Below are 24,935 nucleotides of genomic sequence, written 5' to 3'. Positions count from 1 at the left end.
CATGCAGCTCATAGTTCCAGGGTTTGGCATGACTGAGGGAGGGTTGGGATCCTCGCTGTGGGCAGGGGGAGCACCCCATACCTTGGGCAGGACAGGGTTGGTGGCCACCACGTGTGCCCAGGGCACATCTGGTGGGTCCAAGCCCAATCTCAGAAGGGTTTGCATGGTGGATGTGTTCCACAGCAGCTCTGCTCTGCTCCATGGGTGACCAGTTCCTATTAGAGGCAGCAAACATCAGCGAGTCCAGGGAAGCTATTTTTAAGCAGAGGAAGCACTAGAATAGCATCCTGAGTTTTTTAAGCCTGTGGCTTACTGAAGAGCCCAAGTCCTTCGAGAGCCTCGAAAGTCATACGTGAGCTCTGGGGTCCCGTTTTGGCAGCTGGCTTGGGCCAGAGGTCCAGGTGCAGCCCAGAGGGCAGCCAGCCAGCCCCAGCAGACCCTCCCCCTGTGAGTGTGAGCACCTCTGCTCTCTGTGGGTGTGAAGGGCTCGACCAAGGACAGTGCTGTGAGCTTTCAGGGCTGGAACCCACCTGGTTTCCCAGCTGGATGGAGTTGGAAAAGACAAGGCATGTGCAGGAGGTGGTGGGACAGTGAAGGAGATATTCAGCCAAGGATCCCTACCCCACAGACCTCTGGCTGCCTGCTTCAGGTCCCTGTGTTAGGAGGCTGTTGGCAAGACTTATGCATCCCAAACTGGTTTGTTTTGTCTCTTGTCACCTTGACCTATTTCCATGTGTAGCCCCAGAACCCCTGTCCTCCCTCGCCCTTGGCACCAGTGCAGATGATCCTGGCAACTGCCAGTCCCACAAATAGGACAATTCCCAAAATACCTCCGTTTTCAAGGCCGGTGCCAGTTCTCCCAAAGCTTGGACAGGGCTGTTTTTCTAGGAGAATGTTTTCTTGGAGGCTTTTGCCATCCTGCTCCCATGTGTGCTGTGTGCAGGTGGGATGGATGCAGCCTCCTCCCATCCCCTTCCCATGGACCTGTACGTGCCAGCCAGGCTTATCTTGTGCTCTCAGGGTCCATGGATCATAGGACTGACATCCTCCTTACTCACCATGTGTCCTTCCTTCTCCTCCAGGCCGTGCTGAAAGACCAGAGCCAAATGAGGCAGATGGAGCTGGAGATCAGACCTGTCTTTCTGGTCCCAGACACCAATGGTTTCATCGACCACCTGGGCAGTTTGGTCACACTGCTGGACTGCAGGAAGTTCATCCTGGTGGTGCCCCTGATCGGTGAGTAGGGCCAGTGCTGTGCTGGGGGCTCCTCCTCTCCCCTGGTGTGGTCTGTTCCTCCAGGCTGGCTCCCTCTCTCCATGCCCCACGTGCCCTCAGTGCCTGTGTGGTCTGGAGCTGGTCAGCTTGTGCCGTGGGACTGGACTTCATCCTGCCCTGTCTCATCCCAGTCGTTGGCATTCCTTCAACCCCTGTCACCCTGCTCCCTCCCTGCCAGCCCTCTGCCCACAGCACTCAGCAAACTTCTCCCACTGCTGCATTTGGGGGTGCCAGCGGCTGGCAGTAAGCAGATGGGTGTTAAACAGGATTTGGAGGGAATTTCGAAGGGAGCAAGGAGGAGGAATTGTTAAACAATCAGAGCAGAGAGCTTATCCCAGCTGAGCTGGGGCTTAGGCAGGCTGAGCAAATGGCCGGCCTGTGTCCCAGCAGCGTCCCGAGGCTGCTCAAGCCCAGCCCTTCTTTTTCTCCTTATAAAGCTCGCAGTAAAACAGCAAGCTGGTTCCCGTTATTGGTAAACACTCACCCTGGCAGATAACGGCTGTGCTGCTGGGTGGTCTCCCGGGGTGGTGCAGCCCTGGGCCTGTGCCTTTGCTCTGGGTGTTTGATCAGGCTCCGGGCTGGAGGTGCCGCTGCTCCTGCCAGTGCCACCGCGGCGCCTGGCACGGCCCCGTGCCAGCCTGGCACTCACGGCATCCCCAGGGACAGCAGGACACGCTGGGGCAGGAGTGGGGCTGGGCAGTGCAGAGCCCACATCCCATCCACAGCCCCCAGAGGATGGGGAGCAGCTGGGTTCTGTGGGTGTCGGGCAGTGAGGTGGCACAGGTGCACCCCGTGCTGCCCTCCGAGCCATTGTGGGGGTTCCTTCTCAGCTCCTGGGGACCAGCAGGCAGCTCTGCCTGTCCCAGAGCCAACATCCAGCTGCTGCCCTTCTCCCCCAGCTCAGGAGGGATTCTTGGGGCTGGCACCCCTGGGTGGGGAGAGCAGGGCTGGACGCCTGCCCAGCTCAGCACAGGAGCTGCCAAGTTGCTCCGTGGCTTGGCACTGCAGAAGGCAAGGGAAGGCAGTCAGCAGCACCAGCAGAGCCTGGGAAGCCCTGGGGGCTGTGGGGCAAGTTAGCCCCTGGGAGAGCTGGGGCCTGCCCTGGAGCCATGGCTTTGCCTCCTGGTGCACTCCAGTGGTTGCTGGGAGGCTTCTCCATCAAACCCCAGCCAGGGGCAGCAGGAGAGCTGAACACTCTGGTCCTCCCCCTGTCCAAGATACTGCTGCCCCCAACCTGCAGAAGGAGCCTGGCCTGCCCTGCCACAGGCACAACTGAGCACTTTTAGTGCCCTCCTGTCCTGCTGCCTTGTCATATGGGGACAGAGTAACTCATCTCCCACTGCTGCCACAAGCCCCCCAGAAGCACCCCAAAGCCAGCAACTCCCTGTCCATACACTTGTTGGTCCCATTCCCCCTCATCCCCCAGGACAGCCATCAGTATGGGCAGGAGGAAGCCATGCCCTGGGCCTGTGGCTGCTGGGAGCAGAGCCCTTGGTGCCATGTCCCATGGGCAGCTGGAGAGAGCCCCAGTGCCCTTCCCCAGCACTGCTCCCTGCTCTTGCCGGGGATGCAGCAAGGGGTTAAGCGCTTGGCTTCTCGTTGGGTTTGTTTCTCTTGCTCTTTAACCTGCTCCGTGCTCCTTGAGCCTGACCCCACCATGGAGAAGCCAGGCCTGGTGCAGAAGCACAAACAAGCCTCCCCTTTGAAGCCTGTTTAGCTTGGAAGCAGGAAGGCGGATTTCGGGAGGGAATACCAGCTTTTCCTGTTTGATGTTCCGTTCTTGCACGGCTCCCCCCACCCCGGGCCCAGCCGTGCATTGTGTGGAAATGGCAGCATCAGGTCGGTAGCAAGGAGAGTCTCCAGCCAGGGAAGAGCAAAGCAGCTCCACGCAGATTTAATTGGAATACCCAGACAGTGAGTGCCAGGCTCACCATGGAACAGAGCGATCACGCAGGCTCCCCGGGCAGTGATTCACAGCACTGGGGAGAGGCCTCAGACCCCGAGCTCTCTCCCCGAACCCCCCAAGGAATGCATAGTTCCCACTTGAACTCAGGACTTGGCTCCAAGCTCGGAAACAATCTTCAGAAATGAAGCCATGGCTCAAACACACACACACACACACACACACACACACACACACAGAGCGGAGGCTCCCTCGCACACACGTGCACACCAGCTCTGTGCACACGCAGGACAGCCAGGGGACACTTGTTTGCACATCTGGATGCACATTTGTGTGCCCAGCCCTGCTGCCAGCTGTGAGGCCAGGCATACAAGGGTGTGTCCAGATGTGCTGAGAAGCATCATCACTCACACACAGAGCGGCTCTTCCAGCAGCCCCAGCGCCCAAGGGTTGGTCCCTCCTGGAGCTCTGGGGTCCCTTGGGCTCGACAGGATGGAGCAGCTGGAGTTCCCAACCACTTGGCAGCAGTACAAGGGGTTCCAGTCAAGGTGAACAGGCTGGGAATCCACCTGGATTCCAAGCTCGTCTCGAGGCAGGACAGATGCGCAGAGCCAGATGGGTGAGGCGTTGAAAGGAGCGTGTTCCCTGCCAGGAGCGTGGGGTGGTGGCTTCAAGTGGGAAAACAGGCCTGGGATTTGTGTGGGAAATAGTGCCAGGGTGGGAACTGCCTGCTTCCTGTTCCCATGTGCAGCCCTGCAGTCAGAGGCAGCAGTGCCACACGGGCAGGAGGCACAGGGCCATGGCTGTGCTCGGAGACAGACGAGCAGGATGCAGGAGTTGAGGGTTTCCTGACAGCCCTGGGCACGGCCGTGCTGTTGGCATGGTACAGCAGGGTGGGACGGGGGGCACAGCGGTGCTCCCCAGTGTTTGGCAGGGCAGAGCCGGTTGCCCTCACCAGTTACGCTGTGGGGGTGAGGTGTCTGAGCTCTCAGGGCCCAGCCAGGTGACCCACGGAGGTGGAAGGCAGCAAAGCTTTTCCAGACCTGCAGCCAAGTCCGGGAGCACAGGGACACTGCGGCAGCTGAACCCAGATTTCCTGAGCCAGCTCCCAGTGCCCCGGCCCTGAGGCCTTGGCAGCTTGCGTGCTCCAGCAGCAGGTCACGGGAGCACCTTGTCCCATGGTAACTGTACCTCCTTTTCCTGTTTGAAGTGATAAACGAGCTGGATGGCCTGGCCAAGGGCCCAGAGATGGAGCACCGGGCTGCAGGCTATGCCCGCCAAGTGCAGGAGAGAGCCAGGAAGTCCATCGAGTTCCTGGAGGAGCGGTTTGAGAGCAGGGACAACTGTTTGAGGGCTCTGACCAGCCGGGGCAACGAGCTGGAGTCCATCTCCTTCCGCAGCGAGGACACCACCGGCCAGCAGGTAAGGGGCATCAGGGAGCTCTGTGCCACCACCTCCTCTGGGAAAACCAGGGATTCTGAGCTCCATGAGCTCTGGCAGGGGGTGGCTCTGTGTCCCCACTTTGCAGCTGGCTGAGCAGGCCCTTGTGTCCCTGCTGTCACTGAGCTGTGTTGGGGTGTCTCGAGGCGGTGCAGGGTGGTGAGGGTGCAAAGTTTTCCCTGACAAGGGTAACCTTGCTCTTTCTTTTCCAGGGAAACAATGACGACCTGATTCTGTCCTGCTGCCTCCACTATTGCAATGACAAGGCCAAGGATTTCATGCCTTCCAACAAAGGTGGGACATCCTCACATCCTCTTTGTCCCTTCTCTGTGGCATTCCACAGACTCCTCCCATTTCTCTTTCATGGCCCTTGGATCTGTTTCCCTCCTGCATTTTGCCTCTTTCAACACCAAGGTGCCACCTCCTGCCTCCGGTCAGCCCCAGGCTGTGGCCCTTCCCCCTCATTGCCAAATGTCACCTCATGGCACCTTGGGGATGCCCCAGCCTGTGACAAACACACCATAAACATCCACAGATCCATTTTTTGTGGTGACAGAGATCCAGAAAATGCCTCCTCCCCATGACCCCTTGTGCCTTCTGTCCAGGAGCTTTTTCCTCTGCATTCCTGGTTGGCATCAGCCATGTGTGCTGGGACCAGACAGCCTCCAGGCTGTTGCCAGGGCGGCAGGGATGGGAATCACATCAGCAGCTGCCCAAGAAATCAACCCGCATTTGTCAGCACGAATTCTTAGCAGCTTAACTTGTCAGATTCACAGAGAAACCGTCACCAAATGTTTATGTGCAAATGATGCTGAATTTTGAAATCATGTGGATTATGGGGAATGGGGCCTGACAAGCTGACAGCCTCTGGTTTGTAACAAGGAGGCGCGTCACCAGCGCGGGGCAGAGGATGTTTATTGTTACACATTTCTTAAAGTGTCCGCGCAAAACCTCCTGCTCCCACTTGAGGCAGCTCTCAATCCTTGCCCTGCCTTCCCACTGAGCCCCTAATTCCCTTCCTTCCAGCACAGCCAGCCAGGTGCTTGCCCACCATCCCCAGCCCCAACACCGTGACCATAGCCCGCGTTCCTGGCCACCCTCCCCTTCCCCTCGTCCTGCTGCTCCCTGCACAGCCAATCTGGGCCCATGTTGGGCTCCCATAAACTCTGTTTTTTCCATTCCCGTCCTGGCTCGGAGGCACTGTGTTTCCTGTGCTCATAGGAACAGTGCTCTGGTCACAGGACCCAGCTGCTTACACATAGCCCATATGCTTCCCCTGCCTCGCACACACGTAAGCGTGGCTCCCACATCCCAGCCCGGCGCGTTGCGTGCGGGGCAGCTCATCCATCTGGGGGCAAGATCCCTCTGGTTCTTTCTCAGGCATCAACTCCCAGTGTCTGTCTGAGCCCCAGCCAGAAACGCCTTGGTGTCAGTGGCGACTCCAAAAAAGCTCCGCAAAAAATAAGGGGTGGCTTTAGATCTTATAATGAGATCAACAGAATAATAGCACCAGCTTCCTGCTGGAGCCAGGGTCGCAGGCCGTCTTCCTGGCCTGGCCAGGGACCTCCTCTTCCCAGACTGTGGCCAGTCCACCACTTCTGTGGCCAGTGGGCAATGGTCACAAATCACCCCTGGGCAGCACAGAGAGGGGAGCAGATGGCCTTGGGGATGCGGGGCTGTGTGCGAGGCCCACCAGGCAGCTTGGCAAGGAGCAGGGAGGGTAGGGGAGCACACCACGGGATGGATGGAAGGGGAGCACACCATGGGATGGATGAAGGCCCGGGGCAGGTCAGAGCTTCACTGTGCTCCGTGTGTGTGTCTCGTTGCAGACGATCCCATCCGTTTGCTCAGGGAAGTGGTTTTGCTGACGGACGACCGGAACCTGCGAGTCAAAGCGCTGACCCGCAACGTGCCGGTGCGGGACATCCCCACCTTCCTCAAGTGGGCTCAGGAGGGCTGAGGAGGCCGAGGGGGGCCCAGGGCCCCTGAGGGAGTCACGCAGCCCCTGACGGCAGGAGCCCGGCTCCAGCGGCCGCCTCGCCGCGCCGCCGCCGCCAGCCCACCACGAACAATAAACGCCACGTCTTCAACCCACCCCGGAATGGCCGTGCTGAGAAGGGCCCCCCGAGGGCAGAGCAGCTGGGAAGGTCATTGCTGTGGATGGTTCACGTGGAGGCTGGGCCCTTGAGGGGCCCGCCGGCCTTTGGGCAGTGCCAGCGCGGAGCTGGAGAGCCCCGCTGGCGAGGGAAGCTTTGGGTGAGCCCTGTGCTGGATCACCAACCAGCCTTTTGCTTGGTTTGCTTGGGTGCAGAGAGCTCGAGCCATGCCTCGGTGGCTCTTTGGGTTTGTAGGCTGCGTAGGGCAGAGATTGGGGACACGCCGGCACAGACTTTGGGATTGTTCAGTCCAGCCTGTACCCCTTGGAGAGGCCATGGATTTCGAGGGCAGGTTTCCCCCTGCCCCAGCCTATTTTGTCCTGCATGGCCAGACAGCCCCAGGTCCCCATGCCCTTCCCCACCGTGTGCTGCCCCACGCAGGAGTGCTGCTTGCAGAGGGCTTTGCCCTCTCCGTGGTGCGGGGTTTGCTTGTTGAGTTTCATTTTTTTCAGTGTAGGTTAGTTTTCAGGTGTGTGCCCTGCCTGCTTTGCTGGGGGAGGCTTTGAACACCCCCACAGCTGCTTTGTCCTGATGCCCTGCCCACCCCAGCTGTTCCTTGCCCCTTTTCTTCTCCCCCAAACCCCTTAGTCCTACCCTGCTACCTTCAGGCACGCTTTTGACCTAGGACTCAGTGTGAGGCTAACAGAATTCTCCAAGGACCCCAGGACCGGCTGTCCCATGGGTGCTGGGTGTCCTCACATTGCCACAGGGATTCCATGTGGGATCTGGCTTCTGCCTATGGCTGCAGAGTCAGAGAGAACCACAGAAATGCTCAGCCCCATTATTTGCCTAGCTGAGAGGGTCCATGGATGGAGCCATTGCCTCATCCCTGGGTCATTTTGCACTTGGAGTTGGGGTTGGGGTGCTGCTAAGCCTTCCACACCCCACCTTGTCCCATCAGCAAGTGTCCCATCCCCAGTGACACACCAGACACAGAAGCTAAGAGGGAGCATTAACCCCTGAACCAGAGCCCCTGGAGCTCTGTCAAGTCCCAGTCCCACGAGCCAGGGTGGGAGCAGCCCCAGGGCCACCCCTGGTCCCCTCTGGGCGCCGCAGCCGTGGGAGGGACGTGGCAGAGGTGGCAGAGGAAGCAGCAGGACAGAGCCCAGCATTTTCCTTTCCTGTGTGGGTGGCTCAGACCCAGAGTCTGCATCAGGAAGCTCAGCCACCCCTGTGCCAGCCACCCCTGTGCCAGCCACCCCTGTGCCAGCCCCCAGCCCCAGTGCAGGGCAGCAGCAGGGTCAGAGCCTCGGCAGCGCGATGGACACACAGACCGTGCTGGGTAACCCGTGCCAGAGCAGTGCCCAGCCCAGGGCACCGGGCACAGAGACTTTGGGGTGCTGTGGGGCACACGGAGCCATTGGCACAGCACCCACACCCCGATTCCTTGCCCACACCGTGCTGGCTGCCAGCTTTGCAGAGACTTTGCCTTCTCCTCCGCGCCGGGTGTGTTTCAGTGTTTGTTTTCTTATGGCGCTGCCCCAGCGCTCCTTTGCCAGGTGCCACCAGCCTGGAGGGCCCTGCAGCTCTGCCAGGTGTGTCACAGGCTCGGCCATGGGACAGTTTTGATGCCACCAGACCAGGTGGCACAAGAGTGAGCAGAGCTTGAGCAGGCTGGGAGCTCTTGTCTTGGGGCAGCGCCCGCGTTCGGGATGTTAAGTTGGTTTTAATAATTTTTAGTATTAAACATGTGTCAGTGCAGCGTGCTGTGTTGTTTGTTGTCAGCCCATGAGTTGCTGCTGAGGGTGGGGTGGGGGACACCAGGGAGGGGCAGCAGTGGGACACACTGTAAGGATGACAACAGCTCTGTCCCACCTGCATCTGCTGCTGCCCCCAGCCGAGGGGGTCTGGACTAACCAGGTGCACAACAGAGCCCCCCGGGTCCCCTCCCTGCAGCTCTGCACCCCCAGGTGACCCCCAGGGTCACTCCCAGCCATGCTCAGCTTCAACCCTGCACCAGCCAGGCCCCTCCCCAGAGAAGAACGCGAGGCCACGCGTGTTAATGTCACTTTATTGCTCATTCCGTTTCGACTATAGAAAAAAAAAGGGCGAGAAGCCCGTGTACAAATTGGACGTGATACAGGGGGGGCCGGGGCCCCGCTGGGCGCTGCCAGCTGTGCTTTGGGTGCTGCCGCCGCCGCCAGGCACCCCCGGGCAGCTCCGGGGCACCGGGGCAGGAGCGCAGCTCAGGCTAAGGCACAGTGGCTGCGAGGCCGGGGCAGGCGCTGCTGGCGGCCGCCCGGAGCCTCGTGTGCAAAGGAGAGGAGGGGGCTCGGGAGGGGGGAGAAGCTTCACATTTGCCCCAACGGAGGGGTCAGGGCACGGGCCGGGGGGGTCCAGGCTGGGGGGGCTTGGCCCACACCGAGCAGAAGGTGGGAGAGGGGCTGCGGTGGAGGCAGAGGGCGCCGGGGGGGACTCGGCCCCGGGCTCTGCCCCACCGCCCCCTCCCGCAGCCCCTGCCCACCTCCCGTAGCTGACAAACCAGAGACCGCTTTGTCTTTGTCATGGACCCCCCGGCCCGGCCCGGCCGCGCTGGAGACGGGCGTCTTTGGCAAAAAATAAAAAAATAAAAAATAATCAAGGCGAGTGTGGCCGCCCGAGGGCGAATCCGCCGGGTCCCGGGGTTGGCCCGGGTGCCCCGGGCATCCCTGATGGCGAGCAGGGCCCAGGGGCTCAGTCTGGGACAGGCCCTGCCCCGCCTCCCAGACACACGGGGAGCAGCCGGCCGAGCCCTGCGCCGGGGACGGGAGCTCAGTGCTTGCTGCGGGCCGAGGAGCATCGCGATTCCCCGGCCCCCCAGCACGGACGCGACCGCCGCTGCCCCGTCCCGCTCCTGCGGCTCAGCCCGCACCGTCCCCTCCGTCAGTCCGTCCCGAGCCCCCGGGGATGCTCGGGCTCACACCCCGGCCCAGCGCCGGCCGCTCCCGCTCGCACGGAGCCGCCGCTCCGGCCACGACGGACGAGCTACTCACGGCGCTCGGGGAGGCACAGTCCGGGTCCCGTCGCGGCCAAGCCGAGCGCCGGCGGCTCCCAGAGCGGAGCCGGAGCGGTGCAGCCGCTGCCGAGGCCTTCCCCTGGCCCGGGGGCAGCCCTGAGGTAAGGAGCGGGCTCATGTCCTCCAAAGCCTCGGGGCGCAGCCCGGCCTCACTCACAGCTTGTGCGTCGCTGCCGCCCGGTGCCGGGCTCCCGGCACCCCCCACGGCCGGGGGCGGAGGTGCCGCGGGGTCAGTCCCTGATTTATCGGCTTCTCCCGAGGGACACGCCGTCCATCCATCCCGGAGCAGCTCTCACGGCACCTTGGCTACTGAGCGAGTTCTCCGGGACCGCCGGCAGCGCCTGGGGACGAGCACCCATCACCTCTCGCCCCCCCAGCTCCACACGGGGCAGCGAGGGGAGGCCAGCGGCCCCCCCAGCCCCCCGGTCAGGCCGGTGCTAGGGGGGCGAGTATCGCTCTATGGTCCGGGCGGCCTCGGTGTGCAGGTGCGGAGCCTGCGCCAGCACCTCGGCCGCCTTGTCCTGGCTCAGCCCCAGGTGCTCGGCCGTGAACTTGGCCAGGGGGTAGAGGCTCTCCATGGCCTTGGGGTCGCTGAGGAAGTGCGAGGTGTGGGACAGCAGCTCGGCCGCCTTCTCCTGCTTGAGCCCCAGCTGGTCGGCGGTGAGCCGGGCCATGGCGTAGACGCTGTCGGGGAAGTCCAGCTTGGCTTTGCCGTCGGGGCCGGCCGCGTGCATCTTCATGTGGCTGATGAGGTTGCGCTGCTGGGCGAACTTGCCGCCGCACACCTGGCACTCGTAGGGCTTCTCGCCCGAGTGGATGCGCATGTGCTCGGTCAGGCGGTACTGGCGGGTGAAGCGCATCCCGCAGGCGTCGCAGGCGAAGGGCTTCAGGCCGAGGTGGCTGCGCATGTGGCGGGTCATGGTGCCGCGCTGCGTGAACTTCTTGCCGCAGATGGTGCAGGGGTAGGGGCGCGTCAGCCAGTGCGTCTTCTCGTGCTGCCGCAGCGTGGCCGGGTCCTTGTAGGACTTGTCGCAGGAGGAGCAGCGGTAAGGCCGCAAGATGTCACCCAGCCCCGGGCCACCTTTGTCCAGGAAGGGCACGGCCTGCTCGGCCGCCGCCTTGTGATAGAGCTCCTCTTCGTTGTGGGCCTCCACGTGGGCGTTCAGCTGCTCGGAGCTGGGGAAGCCCTTGCCGCAGGGGATGCAGACGTACAGGTTGTCGCCCAGGCTCTCCGGCTCGTAGCCCAGGTGGTTGCAGTATCGGTCCAGCGCGTCACCAGGCGAGGGGCCCTCGCTGCTGCCCGTCTCCTCGCTCGTGCTGTTGTCAGGCTCCAGGTCGTTGCTCTCCACGCTGGGGTAGCGGGGCTGCGGTGCCGCAGGCGGCGATTCGGCCTTCTCCTCCCGCTCCAGCTCCTTCTCCGCTTCCCCCTCGTCCAGGTAGGGGCCCAGGGGCTCGTGCTTCATCCAGCGGTACATCAGCTCTCGCCCGTCGGCGCGGGGCAGCGGGGGCTCGGCGCAGGGCGGCGTGCTGCGGAAGGGGTCGGGGGCGTGGGGGTGTCCCCCCGGCTCAGCGCCCGGCGGGGAGTCCTTGTAGGCAGCGGCGTGGCTGCCCAGGAGGCCGGCGCTGACCGGGGGGCTGTCGTGCCGTGGGGGCAGCGAGGGCTCGCGGGGCTCGCTGGGCAGCAGGCGGTCGGTGGGCAGGAGCTGGGCGGAGGGGCCGGTGGGGCTCTTCTTGGAGAGGTCGAGGCCGCAGGGCGGCGAGCAGTGGCGCTCGGGCGGGCACAGCCCGTGGGGGTGCAGCGGGGCGCCCTGGGCGGCCGAGGCGTACAGCTCCCCGCACTGCGTGTTGAGAGGCGCCGCCGGCTCCACGGGAGGCAGGTCCACGGGCCGCGGCGTCCCCGAGTAGCAAGCCTGGATGACCGGCGTGGCGGCCCGCAGCCCGCGGCCCAGCTTGTAGGGCGCGTAGCCCCCGCGCAGGTGGCAGTACTTGCCGCTGCGCTTCAGCTTCTTCTTGCACAGGGCCACCAAGCCGGGGATCTGGAGGTAGCTGGCGGCAGCCAGCACAGCACCCAGGCTCTGCTCGCTGCCCGGCTCGCACTCGGCCAGGCGGCCGGTGTAGATGAAGTCGAGGATGAGGCGGAAGATGCCGGGGCTCACCATCTCATGGTCCAGGTTGAGCAGGTTGTCGTGGACCACCAGCGACTTGAGGTAGGCGCTGCTGGCGGCCAGGATGTTCTTGTGCGCGCGGAAAAGCGCGTTCTGCACCACGATGATCACGTCGCACAGGAAGCCCTTGGTGCGCTGCGTGTTCAGCTGCAGCAGCAGCTGCCGCGAGTGGCTCGGCACCTCCATGGCGTCCAGCATCCCGCTCCTCGCCCGCCGCCCTGCAACACAGCGGCCGCGCCGTCAGCGCCGTGCCCGGCCCCGGTGCCCGCCGCACCGCGCGGGGGGCTCGACGTGCGCGGCCGGGGCTTCACCCACGCGCGGGGCGGGCGGCGTGGCGGGGGCGGGTCTGAGCCCCGCGCTCCGCCGAGTCCCGGCCGCTCTGCGCGCCCGCCCGGCCGGTGCCACCGCTTATATGGGGGCTCGTTTCTCGGCGGCTCGGGGGGGCGGGAGGGGGGCGAAAACCCCCGGAGGGTTTTGGAGAAAGTGACATCACCCGCCGCCGCCGCCAGCGCCGCGCCCCGGCCCCGCCAGCCGCGGGATCCCGAGACCCCGCGCCCACCTGCCGGGGGAGAGCAGGGGGGCCGCCCCGAGCCGGTGCCCGCCCGCCGCTCCCCGCCGCTGTCCCGCTCCCCGCCGCGCCTCCCCGCTTCTTATGCGCGCCGGTCCCGGGAGGCGGCGGGCCGGACCCCCCGGGCGCCCCCCGCCCCCGTTTCCTCTCCCCCCCTCGAGGTGAGCGGGGGGACGGTCGGGGGTGTGGGGGGAGCGGGACCTCCCCTCCCCGCCTCCGTGCCGGTGCCGGTGCCCCCCGCCCAGGTGCGCGAAGCCAAGAGCCCGCGGAGCGGCTTTTTCGGCTGATTTCCCCGCATTTCGGGGCGTTCCCCCCCTCCTTTTACCTGGGCGTCCGGTGGCCTCCGCCAGCCAGCTGAGGTCTCGGTGAACTCTCATGGCTCAGCCCCGGGGGGGCCGCCGCCGGTTGCTGCTCCCCTCCACCCTCCTCTTCCTCTGCTGCTTCTCTTCCTCCATACCCCGCGCTCCCGGCCGGTCCTACGGAACGGGAGGAGGAGGAAGAGGAGGAGGAGGTGGTTGTGGAAGAAGCAGCAGCGGTTCCTCGGGGTTCCCGACGCCGCCAGCTCGGAGGTGAAACCCGGGCTGCGAACTCCCCCTGACCCCGGCCTGAACTCCGAGCAGCGCCGCTGGCTGTTAAAGGGACGGCGGGAGGTTTTCCTCCTCCCATCCCCGGGCGGGGCACCGACAAGCCGGGCCCCCCCCTTTACACACCCCTCCCTCCCCATCCCGGTCTCCTCCTCCCTGCCCGGCTTTTCCCTCCTCCCGATCTTCTCCTGCCGCGCCCCGGCCGCCCCCTCGGGGGTCTCGGTCCTCAGCACATCGCTCTTTGCCCGGACGGCCCGGGTGGGGCCGGGAGCCCCGGAGCGGGGGCACCGGGGGTGTCCCCGGGCAAAGGGCGATGCGTCCCCCCCGTCGGTCCCGCTCGTAGGGCGCCATCTAGCGGCTCCCGGTGCGCCCCACCCCGCCCGGTACCGGCGGCGGCTCCTCCCCGGCAGGTGGGACCCGACGGGGCGGACGGGGCTGGGCAGCGATGGAGCCGAGGGGTTTCGCTCGCCGCCCCGCCCGAGGGGTGGGTGCGGATGGGCAGAGCGGGGGGCGCCCATCGGTTGGGGAGGCTGGAGAGGGTGGCAGCGTTTTGGGGTGCAGAGGGTGGAAGGCCGTGTCCTGTGGGTGGAGATGATGTGGGAAGGGGTTCTGGGGAGCAGGGAGGGAGGGCAGAGGGGCGCAATTTGCTGGTGAGGGGGGAGAGCAGAGCGGGAGGGACGCGCAGCGCTGGCGCCCAGATGTGCGGTGGCTGCGGTGGGCTGGGGGCTTGCGGTGGTTCGGGATGAGGAGGAGGAGGAGGAGGGGGAGGCAGAGCCACGTTTCCCCGGCTTTATCCCTCCAGCCGCCGCTGGAAAAGCTGCTGGGCTTGGGGTGCAGCGTGGGGTACCCCCCTTGGCGCGGGGGGAGCCGCCTCTCGCTTCACACTTTCACTTCTCCTTTCTCACAGCCGCAGCCTCTTGCACAACCTCCTGGTACGGCAAAGCATCGCGATGGGCTTCCCCAGGCCGGCTGCTGATCCGGGGGTGTCCCGCTGGCACCCCCTGAGCTGAGCGGGGCAGCCTGAGCAGGGCCGTCCCTCCCACCTGGTGTTTCACCTCATAACCTCGGTCCCGTGGTGAAGGGGAGCCAATGTGGGGTGCCTGGGACAGGGTTTGGGCAGCCCTGAATTCGGGACAAAAGGAGATGGGTTCTGGCAGGGTGGTGGCAGCCCTTGCCCTCACAGCTCAGCATCGCTCACCTGGAACTCACCCTCAGATCCCCTTCAGACTCAGCGTGTCCCCGTTCACTACGGAAATGTCGCCCTGGGGACCGGGACGGAGTGTCACTGCCCGCGGGCTCATCCCAGGCTCGGCAGCTCCCCTCGCTGCTCCCCACGCTGGGCTCTTGCCCACAGGAAGCGCCGGGATCCTGGGAGCGGGACGTGGGCGACCCTCGTTAGAGCCGCGGTTTAATCCCAACTCCCCGGGCACTAATTTCTCCCTTCTCTGCCATTTTTTTTTTCTTTTCCCCCCTCTCTTCAATTAACGGCTGGAAGTGTTTCAGCTTCTGGCAGCGAGCTCTGGACGTCGCTGTGAGCGATGGCTCCCGCGGGCTCCGTGCCGGTAATTTATGGGGCTGAGCCGCATAAATCACGGCAGCGAGCGGCTCCCGGACAGCTGCATCCCCCGGGGCCGGCCGGGACCCCGGGCTGCCCCTGCTACCTGCTGAGTGACGCCGAGCCCCGGGGGCAGCGGCCCAGGCAGGCGCTGGAAAAACCCTTCACCTTTTCCACCCTCCTCTGCAGCTCCTCTCGCATTCCCGGCCTCTCCCAGCAGCGGAGGGGCGGATCGGTGCCCGCAGGGCTTTGGGGCAGGTGGACGGGGGTTCTTGCATGAGTATCCAGTTTTCTGGAGGGATCCTAACACAGCAGACTGAGCCAGAGTTCCGCACCCAGAGCTGTCAGAAGCTGCCGGGTGTCCCCAAGGAGCTGCAGCCCATGTCCAGCCCCGAGGGACATCGGGGACAGCCGGGCTGCAGGAGGAGCCAGCGCCGGCAGCGCGCAGAGAAAGGGGCATTTTCGCCTCAATGTGCTGAGCAGATTGGAACCAGCTCTGCTTAAGTCATTGGCTCTGTTGGGAGGTCTGAGCTGGAGCGTTTCCCGCCTGTGCCCCCTCCCCACGATCAATCAAAGTTGCAGCAAATTAGCCCAGATGCTGGGAGATTCGGTTCAAATCCAGCTGTGGTTTGGATCGCGTTCGCATGCCTGGCTTCATGTGGGACCTGGGCTTTTGGACAGGATACAGCCCCCCGGTCTCTGCAGGGCCCTGTTTCCCAGCGCAGCCTCTCCCCAAAGCCCACACACATGTCTTCCATTACTGCCCTTGGCCAGCGGGGCCGCATCCGGCAGCGCCAGGAGCCTGCAGCCCCCGCGGGCAGCTCCAGCTCCGCTCCGCCGGGATGGAGCAGCCCCGAAACTGCGCCCCTGTGTGTGCAGGGGATGCATGGGGATGGATGTGCGTCTGTGTCCCCTCCAGTGCGGGGCTGAGGCTGTGCAACTCATGGCAGTGCTGAGCCCTGGGTCACCGCTCCCATCTCCTGAGCTGTTCCGATGCCAAGGCCCTGGGGCAGCCACGGGACCCGGCCGGGCTCTCCCAGGGTGCCCCCGTCAGGAGAGGATCCCTGGGAAGGGCAGAGGTGCCCTGGCACAGCACAAGCCCGGCTGGGGTGGCTGTTCCTGCTGTGCTGCCTGGGTGGCATTGCTGGGGTGGACAGTGGGAGTCATTCCCTGTGGGGGGATGCTCCAGTGGCTTGGGGGGTCCTTCTCTGTGGACTTGATGGGGCAATGGGACCTTTCTCTTTTGGGGTGACACTGAGAAGACCCTTTTTGCAGAGATACTTGGTCAGACAAGGGCACCTATCCCTGCAAGGTGATATTTGATGGAGCAGGGCAACAATTCCTAGCGGAAGGATATCCAGGCGCACAAGAGACAGAATCAAACAGTAGGAGCTGAGACTGGGAGAGACCTCAGGAAGTCACCCCAGCCCCAGCAGGGCTGGCTGCACAGGACCTTGCCCAGGTGGTTTGGGTATCTCCAAGGATGGGGACTGCAGCAGCTCCCTGGGCAGCCCAGGCCAGCACTCCCCTCCCAGTGTGGAAATGCTCCCTGATGGTTGGGACTCAGTCTGTGCCCCCTGCCCCTGGTCCTGGAGCTGGGCAGCAGGAGCTGAGTCTGGCTCTGCCCTCCACACCCTCCAGGGCTGTGCGTGCACTCACACATCCCTGGAGCCTTCTCCCAGCTCTCTGCCTCTCCTCCTCAGGGAGATGCTCTAGCCTTTTACTCCTCTTAGTGCCCCTTCCCTGGACTCCCTGCAGTGTTTCCATGCTGGGAGCCCAGCGCTGGACCCAGCACTCCAGGGCTGAGCAGGGGGAAGGATCCTCTCACTGCTGCCAACCAGCACAGAGCAGGACACATTCACCTCCTTCATCCCAACGACACAGGGTCAGCTTCTCCAAGAACCCTCAAGGTGTTTTTCCCCCAACTGCTGTCCAGCTGGACAGTCCTGGGATATCCCAGAGCTCAGGGATCTTCCTCCCCAGGAGCAGGGCTTGGCAATTCCCCTTTCTGAACTGAGAGGCAATGGGATCCCTTCCTTATGGGGGGGATGTTTGGGAAAAAAAGGGAACCCACTCCTGTGGGGTGATGCTTTGTGGAGCAATGGAACCCCTTCCTTGTGGGATGGTGCCTGAGGGGGTGACAGGACCCATCCTCTGCAGGTAGATGAGGATCCTGTCCCTGAGGGTCAGAGTTTGGTGAGATTTCCTTACAGTTGATGCTTCTTGGGGGCAATTTTCAGTCAAACAAGGGCACCCATCCCTGCCAGGTGTTGTTTCCTGGTGCAGTGGCACCGCTTCCTTGTGGGATGACACTTGATGGGGTGATGGAATCCCTTCTCTGCAGGCAGGTGATGATCTCACCCCTGTGGGATGATGCTTGGTGAAACATGGGGACCTTTCCCTTATGGGTGATGCTTCATGGGGCAGTGGGACCCCTTCCCTGTGGGATGACACTGGATGGGGTGATGGAACCCCTTCTCTGCAGGCAGGTGATGGTGTCATCCCTGATGATCGGTGAAACACTGGGACCTTTCCCTTATGGGGGATGCTTCACGGGACCCCTTCCTTGTGGCACAGATTGGCTGAGGAACACTTCCAGCCGGGTGATATTTTGGGGCTTGAGGTGATGGGACCCCTTCCTCTGAAGTGATGCACCGTGGGGCAGTAGGATCCCTTCCTTGTGAGGTGCCATCCAAGCAGGTGAACACCCCACCCCTGCGGAGTCACGACGGCACAACGAGACCTCCCTTCCTCTCCCCCTTCCTCCTCCTCCAATCCCCCTCACCCACCACCTACAGGTGTCCTCCCCCTCCCCACGCACACCCCGGCTCCCCTCACCGCCTCCCCCGGCAGGGACACGGCCGTGTCACCGGTGGGAAGCCCACGAGATGGCAGCAACGGGCCGCGCTCCGGGATGGACCCCCCCTGCTCGGGGCTGCGACCCCCCCGCTCCGCATCCCGCTCGGGGCACCGTGCGCGCCTCGGGGGCACCGGGCCGGGCAGCGGGGGGGTCGCGGCCCCCGGAGGAACGAGCGGCGGAGCTGCGCAGCCGGGTGCGGGTGGGCCGGCCCCGGGTGCTGACTAATCCCGGGCTGAGTCACGGTTGCGGCGGGGAGCGCTGCGGCAGCGATTCCGCACCTCCCCTCGCCGAACCGGAGAGCCCCGACGGGGCGAGCGCCGCTGCTGCGTGGGGGAAAAAATAAAGGGGGGGACAGGAGGGGGACACCCCCACGTAGCAGGGGGTGGGAAAGGCGATTTGGGGAGTTCTAGCGGGGTGGCAGCACCTTGGCCGGTGGAGGATGGGGAGGTGCTGGTGGGGCTGGGAGGGGTTAAATCTCCGAGGCGCTCTGCAGGTATTTGGGGGTGCGAGGGGTCGGGGAGTGGGGGGGTCGCGGCTCGAGTCCCCGGAGCAGCGTGTGGCCTTGCAGCAGCGCGGCCTTGCGCAGCGGCGGATGCTGGCGGGCGCGGATGCTGCTGTCAATGACAACGCCGCTGTTGCTGTGGTTACCGGTGTGATGCTTCGCCAGAGCAGAGTGAGGTCAGACGGCTCCAGCAGGAGTGGGGGGGATGCATGGATGGATGGATGGATGGATGGATGGATGGATGGATGGATGGACGCACAGGTGCATAAAGGGAGAAAGGATGATCCCAAATCCCCCTGGATATGACTCTAAGCCCATCTTGGGGGGTGCTGGCACTTAGGAAGGAGCAAGGGGCCAAAATTAACTCACCCGTGAAGATACAACCTTCTTCGGTAGCACTGACGGTTTTTGGGGACCCAACTCTGGTGGGAGTGAGGGCCAGGCCCCATTGTGAGGCTGGAGAGGTCAGCACGGTGCTGCAGTGGGTTGCTCACCCCATGTGTTCTAAACTCAGCCCCCAGCACTGCTTGTGCTGTCCCATTGTCCTGCAGGGCGCTGGGGTGGCACCCGTGGGTGCTGGTGGCACTGCAGGGACACGGGGTCTGATGAGGGGACACGTGGGAGGTGCTGCTCAGGACATTGCTGTGGGTGAGGGGTGCAGGTGGGCAGGGGGCACCCCCAGCATGGTGCCCTGGTCTGGGGACCCCTGTCCACCCTCTTGCCATGATGGGGGTCACAGACAGCCCCAAATCAGCAGCCCCGTGGTGACGCCAGGATGGGGCCACGTTCTGGCCTAGCAGGGTGCTCAGGGGTGATGGGCACCCTGGATTCCCATGTGTAACTCCATGCATTCACTGGATGGACCCCTCTGTCTGGGGCAGGGGGTGCCCCACGCCGCCGTCCCGGGGGACAGGACCCTCGGTTGTGTCCCGGTGTGTGCACAACCCTCTGGCTCTGGCAGCAGGTGGAGAAGGGATGTGGGGCTCTGGGTGCTGCCCCACCGCTCTCCTCGAGCAGCCACGGAACGGGGGGGGCTCCGGAGGGGCCGGGGGGAGGGCCGGGGTCCTGTTGCAGCCCGGACCCCCTGCCCGGCTCCGGGCCGCTGTCCTCCCCCCGCGCCGATATAAATAGTAGCGTCTTCCCGTTCCCTAAATTTCCTCGCTGACGTAGCGCTCACGTCATTGTGTAGGTTGATGCTTTTCTATGAATGAGCCGAGATCCCCGTTACTACGAGCCCGATCCTATAAAAGCCCCGCGCGCTGCGGACAGCGCAGCACCGACACCGGCGCCGGCCCCGCCGGGAGCCGCGGGGCCCCTGCCCGGCCCGGCAGCCGCGGGGCCCGCAGCAGGTAAGGCACCGGCTGGGCTGGCCCGCAGGTAAGCGGGGACGGAGCCCGGTGCGGGGGCGGGAGGGGGCAGCGGAGCCCTCGCCGCACCTGCCGGCCCCGGGGCGGGGTGAGGCGGAGCAGAGGGCACCGGGGCCGGGCGGGGGAAGGGGAGCGCTGCGGCGGCGGGGGCGGCGCGGAGGCGCCTGGCGCAGCCCCACGTGCGGGCCGGGCGGCGGCGCCGGCGGGGGCGGTGCGCGGGGGCGGGCGCTGGGCGCGGGGCCGCCCCGGGGGGGCGCACGGCGGGACCGGCCGCCCGCACCTTGCAGGGGTTGGGGGCTGCGGGTGCGGGGCCGTGCGTGCGTGCGTGTCCCGCTCCGCGGTGACACCGGAGCCCGCTGTCCCCCCTCTCCGAGCCACCCCCGACGGGACCCCCCGGCCCCATCCCGCGGTGCCGTCGCCGTGCCAGGCGCTGTCCGCCGCCGCCTCCCTCGGGTTCCCCCGCAGCCCCGTGTCCCCAGCCCGGGTGCTGCCGGCTCCGCAGCCCGGGGAAGGGGGGGGTGCATCGCCTTCACCCCGCTGCGTCTAAAGAGCGCGGAGACCCCGTCGAGGAGAGCCCGAGTCAGAGCGTCGGCACCTTGGCTCTAGACTGCTTACTGCTGCGTAGGGACAGGACAGTAACAGTCTACAGTCATGGCTACTGAAGCATGACCCACCGCCGGCACCGGCACCGGCACCGGCACCGGCCCCGGCCCGGCCCGCACCGGCCCCGGCCCCGCCGCAGCGCCGGGGGGGCGGGCGCTGTCCGTGGTGCTGAGCCGTCGGGGAGCGCGCCCCGACGGGGGCGGGGGGAAGGCGGGACGGGGCGGGGATGGGGGGGTGTCCCGGTGCCCGCCTGACCCCGCTCTCTTTTTCCCCCCCCGCAGACACCGACCCCCCCACGGCGGACGCCCCCCCGCCCTCCCGCTGCAGCCCAGGTAGGGGGGGACTCCCGGCGGGGCGGACACGCGTGGGAGGGCAGGGGGCGGGCAGGGGGGTGGGCGGATGCTTCCGATGCTGCCGATGCTACCGACACTCCCCCCCCTCCCAAGCACCGGGAGTCCCCCCCGCGCCGCCGGAGGGGGTCGGGCGCGCTCGCTGCGGTGGCGGGGACGCCTCCTCGCCGTCGCCAAGGCACCGCTGCCCCCTCCCATCCCGCCCTCCTGGCCCCCCCCCAACTCCGACGCCGCCCGGGCGACCGTGGCTTTAGATTGTTACTGTGCCGCTGGGGGGGTAACAGTCTACAGCCATGGTCGCCGGGACAGGCGGACTCGCAGCGCGGGCAGCACCGGCTCCCCTCCCTCCCTCGCCCACCCCCGGGGTCCCCGAGGCGGCGGAGGCGGAGGCAGAGCGCGGGGGTCCCGTCGGGGGCGGCCCGCCTCCCGGGGCAGTAGGAGCTCACATGCAGGATGCAGCTCACCGCACATCAACTCTTACTGTTCGGGGGGGCGGGCGCCGAGCGGCTCCTCCTCGGGCAGCGGGATCCATGGGGACCCCCTCCTCGGAACCCCCATCCTCAGCAGCCGCTCACCTGCCCTCCCGGCGGGGACACGGAGCCCCTCGGGGACCGGCCCCGCCGCATCCATCCGCTCGGCAGCCGGGGTCCCGTGTCCCCCCGCCGGGAGGGACCGCGGGCCGTTCACGGAGCGGGGCTGGCGGCGGGGACTGAGCGCGGCCGGCGGGGCCGGGGCGGGGGCGGCCGGGGGCGGTCGCAGGTTGCACAACCCGCCCGGCGCGGCCAGGAGATTCCTGAGCGGCGAAGTCAGAGCGGCCCGGCCTGCCCCGGCACCGGGCACCGGGCCTTCAGCAGCCGGCGGCGACCGGTGCTGGCCGGGCAGGGCTCCTCGTGGGGGGCACCGGGGACTCACGGCCCTGGAGATGGAGAGAGGGGCTGGAAGGGCTGTAGGACCACACAGACCCGGAGGAGAGGGAGGTCACTGCCATGGGGACACCCTTAGGGTCAGGCCCAAGTGAGTGAGGGTGGCAAGAAGGACAGGAAGAGTCCCTGAACAAAAACTTTCAGTCCTGGGATCCTTCAGCTCCCGTGGGTGTCCCATCTAGACTGAGTAGGGGTCATGCAGGGTCCCCTGCCCACACTCTCTCTCTGCAAAGCAGCCCCGTTAGGATCCCTCACCCATCCATGGGGTGATGCACCTGGCAGCTCTGTCCTCACCCAGACAGGCATGGCCACCACCAGGTCCCCAGGGGACAGCAGGGCCACACTGGGACATGGGAGGATCAGAGGTAGCAGGTCCTTGCTGTGCCCTGCCGTGTCTCTTGCTTGTTCCCTGTGACTCCTGCTTTTCCCATCGCTGCTGTTGGTGATGGGCCAAGCACCTCTCACCCCCAGGACGGGGATTTTGGGGCAGTCCCAGCAGCGCTCAGGTAAAACCACAGCTATGTCCAGCACATCCATGCTGCAAAGCTGCCACTGCCACAAAACCCACTTTAAATCTTCTGGGAAACAACTCCTTGTTTACACCCCATCAACAGCACCACAGTGAGGTCCAGGCCATGGTGACACCAGTGTCCCTTCCAGGGTACCCCTGGATGAGGGGACATGTCCTGTGGGCAGCGCTGTGGCCCCTTGTACCCCACACTCCAGCCTGGGAACGTTCCAGCTGCTCTGTTGTTTGGAAGGCCAAGTTTCTCCCGCTGACACCCTGGAATCAGTTTTTCTTCCAGAGTCCTTAAAAATATCCTGGATTCCTGACACCAGGACTTGTCTTCCAAGCCGCTGGGCCCGGGGCCAGCCGCCAGCGCCAGGGGACAGAGGCTGTCCAGCTCCCGTGCTCCTCCTCAGCACAGAGACCTCCGGGAAGGAACGTGGTGCCAAGGAGGATCTCAGCCCCTGCCACGGCCTCCTCCACGCTGGATTGGTGCTCAGCGGGGCACAGGCATGGCACAAACCGTGCCTGACCTCGGCAGCGCACCCGGCGGCTTCAGGAGGGTGGGAAGGGTCTTCCTGGCACCTCCAGGCCGTGACCCTACAAAGCCTGGCAGCTGAGGACAGGGGTGGACACTGCCCCAGCAAAGGACTCTCCTGGATGGGATTTCCCTGTGCATCCCTGGGAAAGCACGTGGCCCCAGAAAACTTCTAGACAAAACCTGTCACCCGCTCCCGGCTGTGCCAAGTGGCATCCTGGCACCGTAGGAATTTAGGGTGGGCCTGGGGGCGCTGAGCCAGCAGAGCTGGTGGGGGCTGCAGGAAGAGGTGCTGCTGTTGCCCCCCCAAAGGCCAGGCAGGTGCCCACTGGCCCCACACGCTGTTGCTGCCATCTGACAGCTCTTGGCGAAACGGCCCTTTGTGATTCAGCCGTGTTTATCCCAGCCTGCAGCCCGGCCCAGCGTGGGTTTCCATGGAAAACTTCCATCCAAAACAAGGAGAGAGAAGGAGCTACAGCAGGAGTGACTCAGCCACAACTGGAAGCTTCTGCGAGTGAAGCAGGGAAGGGGGGGCTGTTCCCTACGGCTTGGTCCTGCTCCAGCAGCGGGGCCCAGGCATGGTCCCGGCTGTGCCCTGCCTGTGCCACCGCCACTTCACAGGCAGGACCTCGGCAGGTTTGGAAAAGCCCTGCTGTAAAACCATCTGGGAAACACATCACCCTCCCAGAGTGCCCCATCCCCACGCCTCTGGCTGTCCTGCTGGTGGGGACAGAGGAGGAAGAGCGTGAGATGAGTAAGGCTCAAACCCTGGCACAAGCCGCACCTGAGGCCAGGCTCGGCGGGACATCGCTTTTTCCACAGGAACCCCTGCCCGTGCCTGCTGTGCCCCACATGGGTGGCTGGCAGGGTGGGCAGTGGCAGTGACCTCGAGGTGGCAGTGGCATGGGGGAAGGGGTGCAAGGAGCTGGGGAGAGGTGGGAAAACAGCTGGGAGTTTGCAGGGAAGCAGCAGCACCGGCAGCCCTGGCAGCCCTGGTGGAGTTTCTGCTCATGCCAGGCTCCTCCTGCCCTCCCCGGGACACTGGGACAGGGCTGGGGGCTCTGCTTACCCAGGGAAGGGGCTGCAAAGCTCTGCCTAGCCAAGCCATGCCCTCCTCACAAGCAGGGCCACAGCCAGGGTCCCTCCTGTCCCTGAGGTCACACAGGTGGCTCCAATGGCTGCACTGGGGTATGGAAAGGCACATCTGGGGACAGGGGTGACATCTCCCCTGCCAAACCACACAGGCTCCTGCTGCCAACACTGGTGATTGTCCCCAGGGCCCTCTTGTCCCAGGCAAGTGGCACAGCTGCCACCCAGACCCTGGGCTCACTCCATCACCCCCTGTTCAGCAACAGCAACTGGGCCACGCTGTTTTGGGGGGAAAACCAACTCCCCTGGGCCACTCCGGGTGATGGAAAAGGGAACTCCCCAGCATGATGGAGCTGAGTGAGGGGTGGGAGCACATCAGCAAGTCTTGTCTCCAGGCTCACCCCTGCGGGCAGCCAAGTTCTGTGGCTGCATCCCAAGAGCAGACCTGGATCTGCGAGAGAGGCAGGGGCCAGCCCGAGGGCATCAGGCCAGGAAAGGAGGGAGAGGGCAGGATTCCCACGGCAAACCCCTCCGAGCCGCTTCCCTCCTCCCACCACACCGGGACCGAGCAGGACCTCCCTGCGCTGCTCACACAGACACCTCCTGCGGACAGAAGTCGCGTTAATCCGTTTTAATAATTTATTTAAACCGCTACAGCAGACACCCGGCAGGAGCCATCTTTATGCAGACCCCGGGAAAGGGGCAGGAACCGCAGTTCGGGTGACCCATCCCTCCCCGACCCACCGAGCTGTCTGCAGAGCTGGGACCGTGCTGCTCACTCACCGCACCCTGAGCTGCTTCCCTTTCCTTCCTTCCTTCTCTTCCCGGGAGCTGCCGGTGCCTCTCCGTGCCCGGGAGCTGCGGGGCCGCAGTGCGGGCGGGCGGCCATGGCTGCGGGAAAGCACCGGGAGGGGGCTCGGCGACAACCGAGCAGCTCCCGGGGCTGCGAGCCCGGCGGCGGCGGGGGGGGACAAAAGCTCCGGTGCGTTGTCACAGCTGGTCGCTGTGCTCGGCAGCCCCAAAACGCAGCCCGTGGTGTCATCAAGGGGTGCAGACACCCCACGCCTTCGCGGCAGATGTGACACAGCCCACGTGAAGTGGCACAGGCGGCCAGCACTGCCCGAGCCCCCCCAGACCCGCGGGGCAACAGCGGAAGGGGGCTGGGCTGCGGGGGGACAGCCACATCCTCCTGCCAGCATCAGCACGGTGTGCAAAGAGGGGCAAAACGCGATGGTGCTGAGAGCTGTTCACCCTCCTGTGCTGCTTTGGGTCTGAGAGCTGCTCACCCTCCTGTGCTGCTTTGGGTCTGAGAGCTGCTCACCCTCCTGTGCTGCTGTGGGGCTGAGAGCTGCTCACCCTCCTGTGCTGCTGTGGGGCTGAGAGCTGCTCACCCTCCTGTGCTGCTGTGGGGCTGAGAGCTGTTCACCCCTCCTGTGCTGCTTTGGGGCTGACCTGCTCATTCCTGCAGTGCTGTTTTGGGGCTGAGAGCTGTTCACCCTCCTGTGCTGCTGTGGGGCTGAGAGCTGCTCACCCCTCCTGTGCTGCTGTGGGGCT

General features: G+C 65.1%; 2 protein-coding genes across 3 annotated transcripts in view; one reads left to right on the top strand and one right to left on the bottom strand.

The window, feature by feature from the left end:
• SMG6 (SMG6 nonsense mediated mRNA decay factor) overlaps positions 1–8,473 on the top strand; it is a 105,528-nt gene extending 97,055 nt beyond the window's left edge. For both annotated transcript variants that reach the window (XM_058817578.1, XM_058817577.1), the window contains exons 16-19: positions 1,083–1,236; positions 4,389–4,600; positions 4,831–4,912; positions 6,448–8,473. In XM_058817578.1, the coding sequence (XP_058673561.1) occupies positions 1,083–1,236; positions 4,389–4,600; positions 4,831–4,912; positions 6,448–6,578 (579 nt within the window). In that variant the 3' untranslated portion in view covers positions 6,579–8,473. The remainder of the gene's footprint in view (positions 1–1,082; positions 1,237–4,388; positions 4,601–4,830; positions 4,913–6,447) is intronic.
• Positions 8,474–8,768: 295 nt separating this feature from the next.
• Positions 8,769–13,096, bottom strand: HIC1 (HIC ZBTB transcriptional repressor 1). The gene is made up of 2 exons (XM_058817808.1): positions 12,828–13,096; positions 8,769–12,152 (listed from the first exon to the last, which is right to left on the bottom strand). Exons 1-2 carry the CDS (start codon positions 12,877–12,879, stop codon positions 10,207–10,209), a joined length of 1,998 nt encoding a protein of 665 aa, XP_058673791.1. The 5' UTR covers positions 12,880–13,096; the 3' UTR covers positions 8,769–10,206.
• Between the last annotated feature and the right edge of the window lie 11,839 nt (positions 13,097–24,935).

Source organism: Ammospiza caudacuta, chromosome 20, assembly GCF_027887145.1.
Source record: "Ammospiza caudacuta isolate bAmmCau1 chromosome 20, bAmmCau1.pri, whole genome shotgun sequence".
Taxonomy (NCBI): Eukaryota; Metazoa; Chordata; class Aves; order Passeriformes; family Passerellidae; genus Ammospiza; species Ammospiza caudacuta.
The sequence above is the reverse complement of the archived record's forward strand: the minus strand, read 5'-3'. Positions and strand labels throughout refer to the sequence as shown.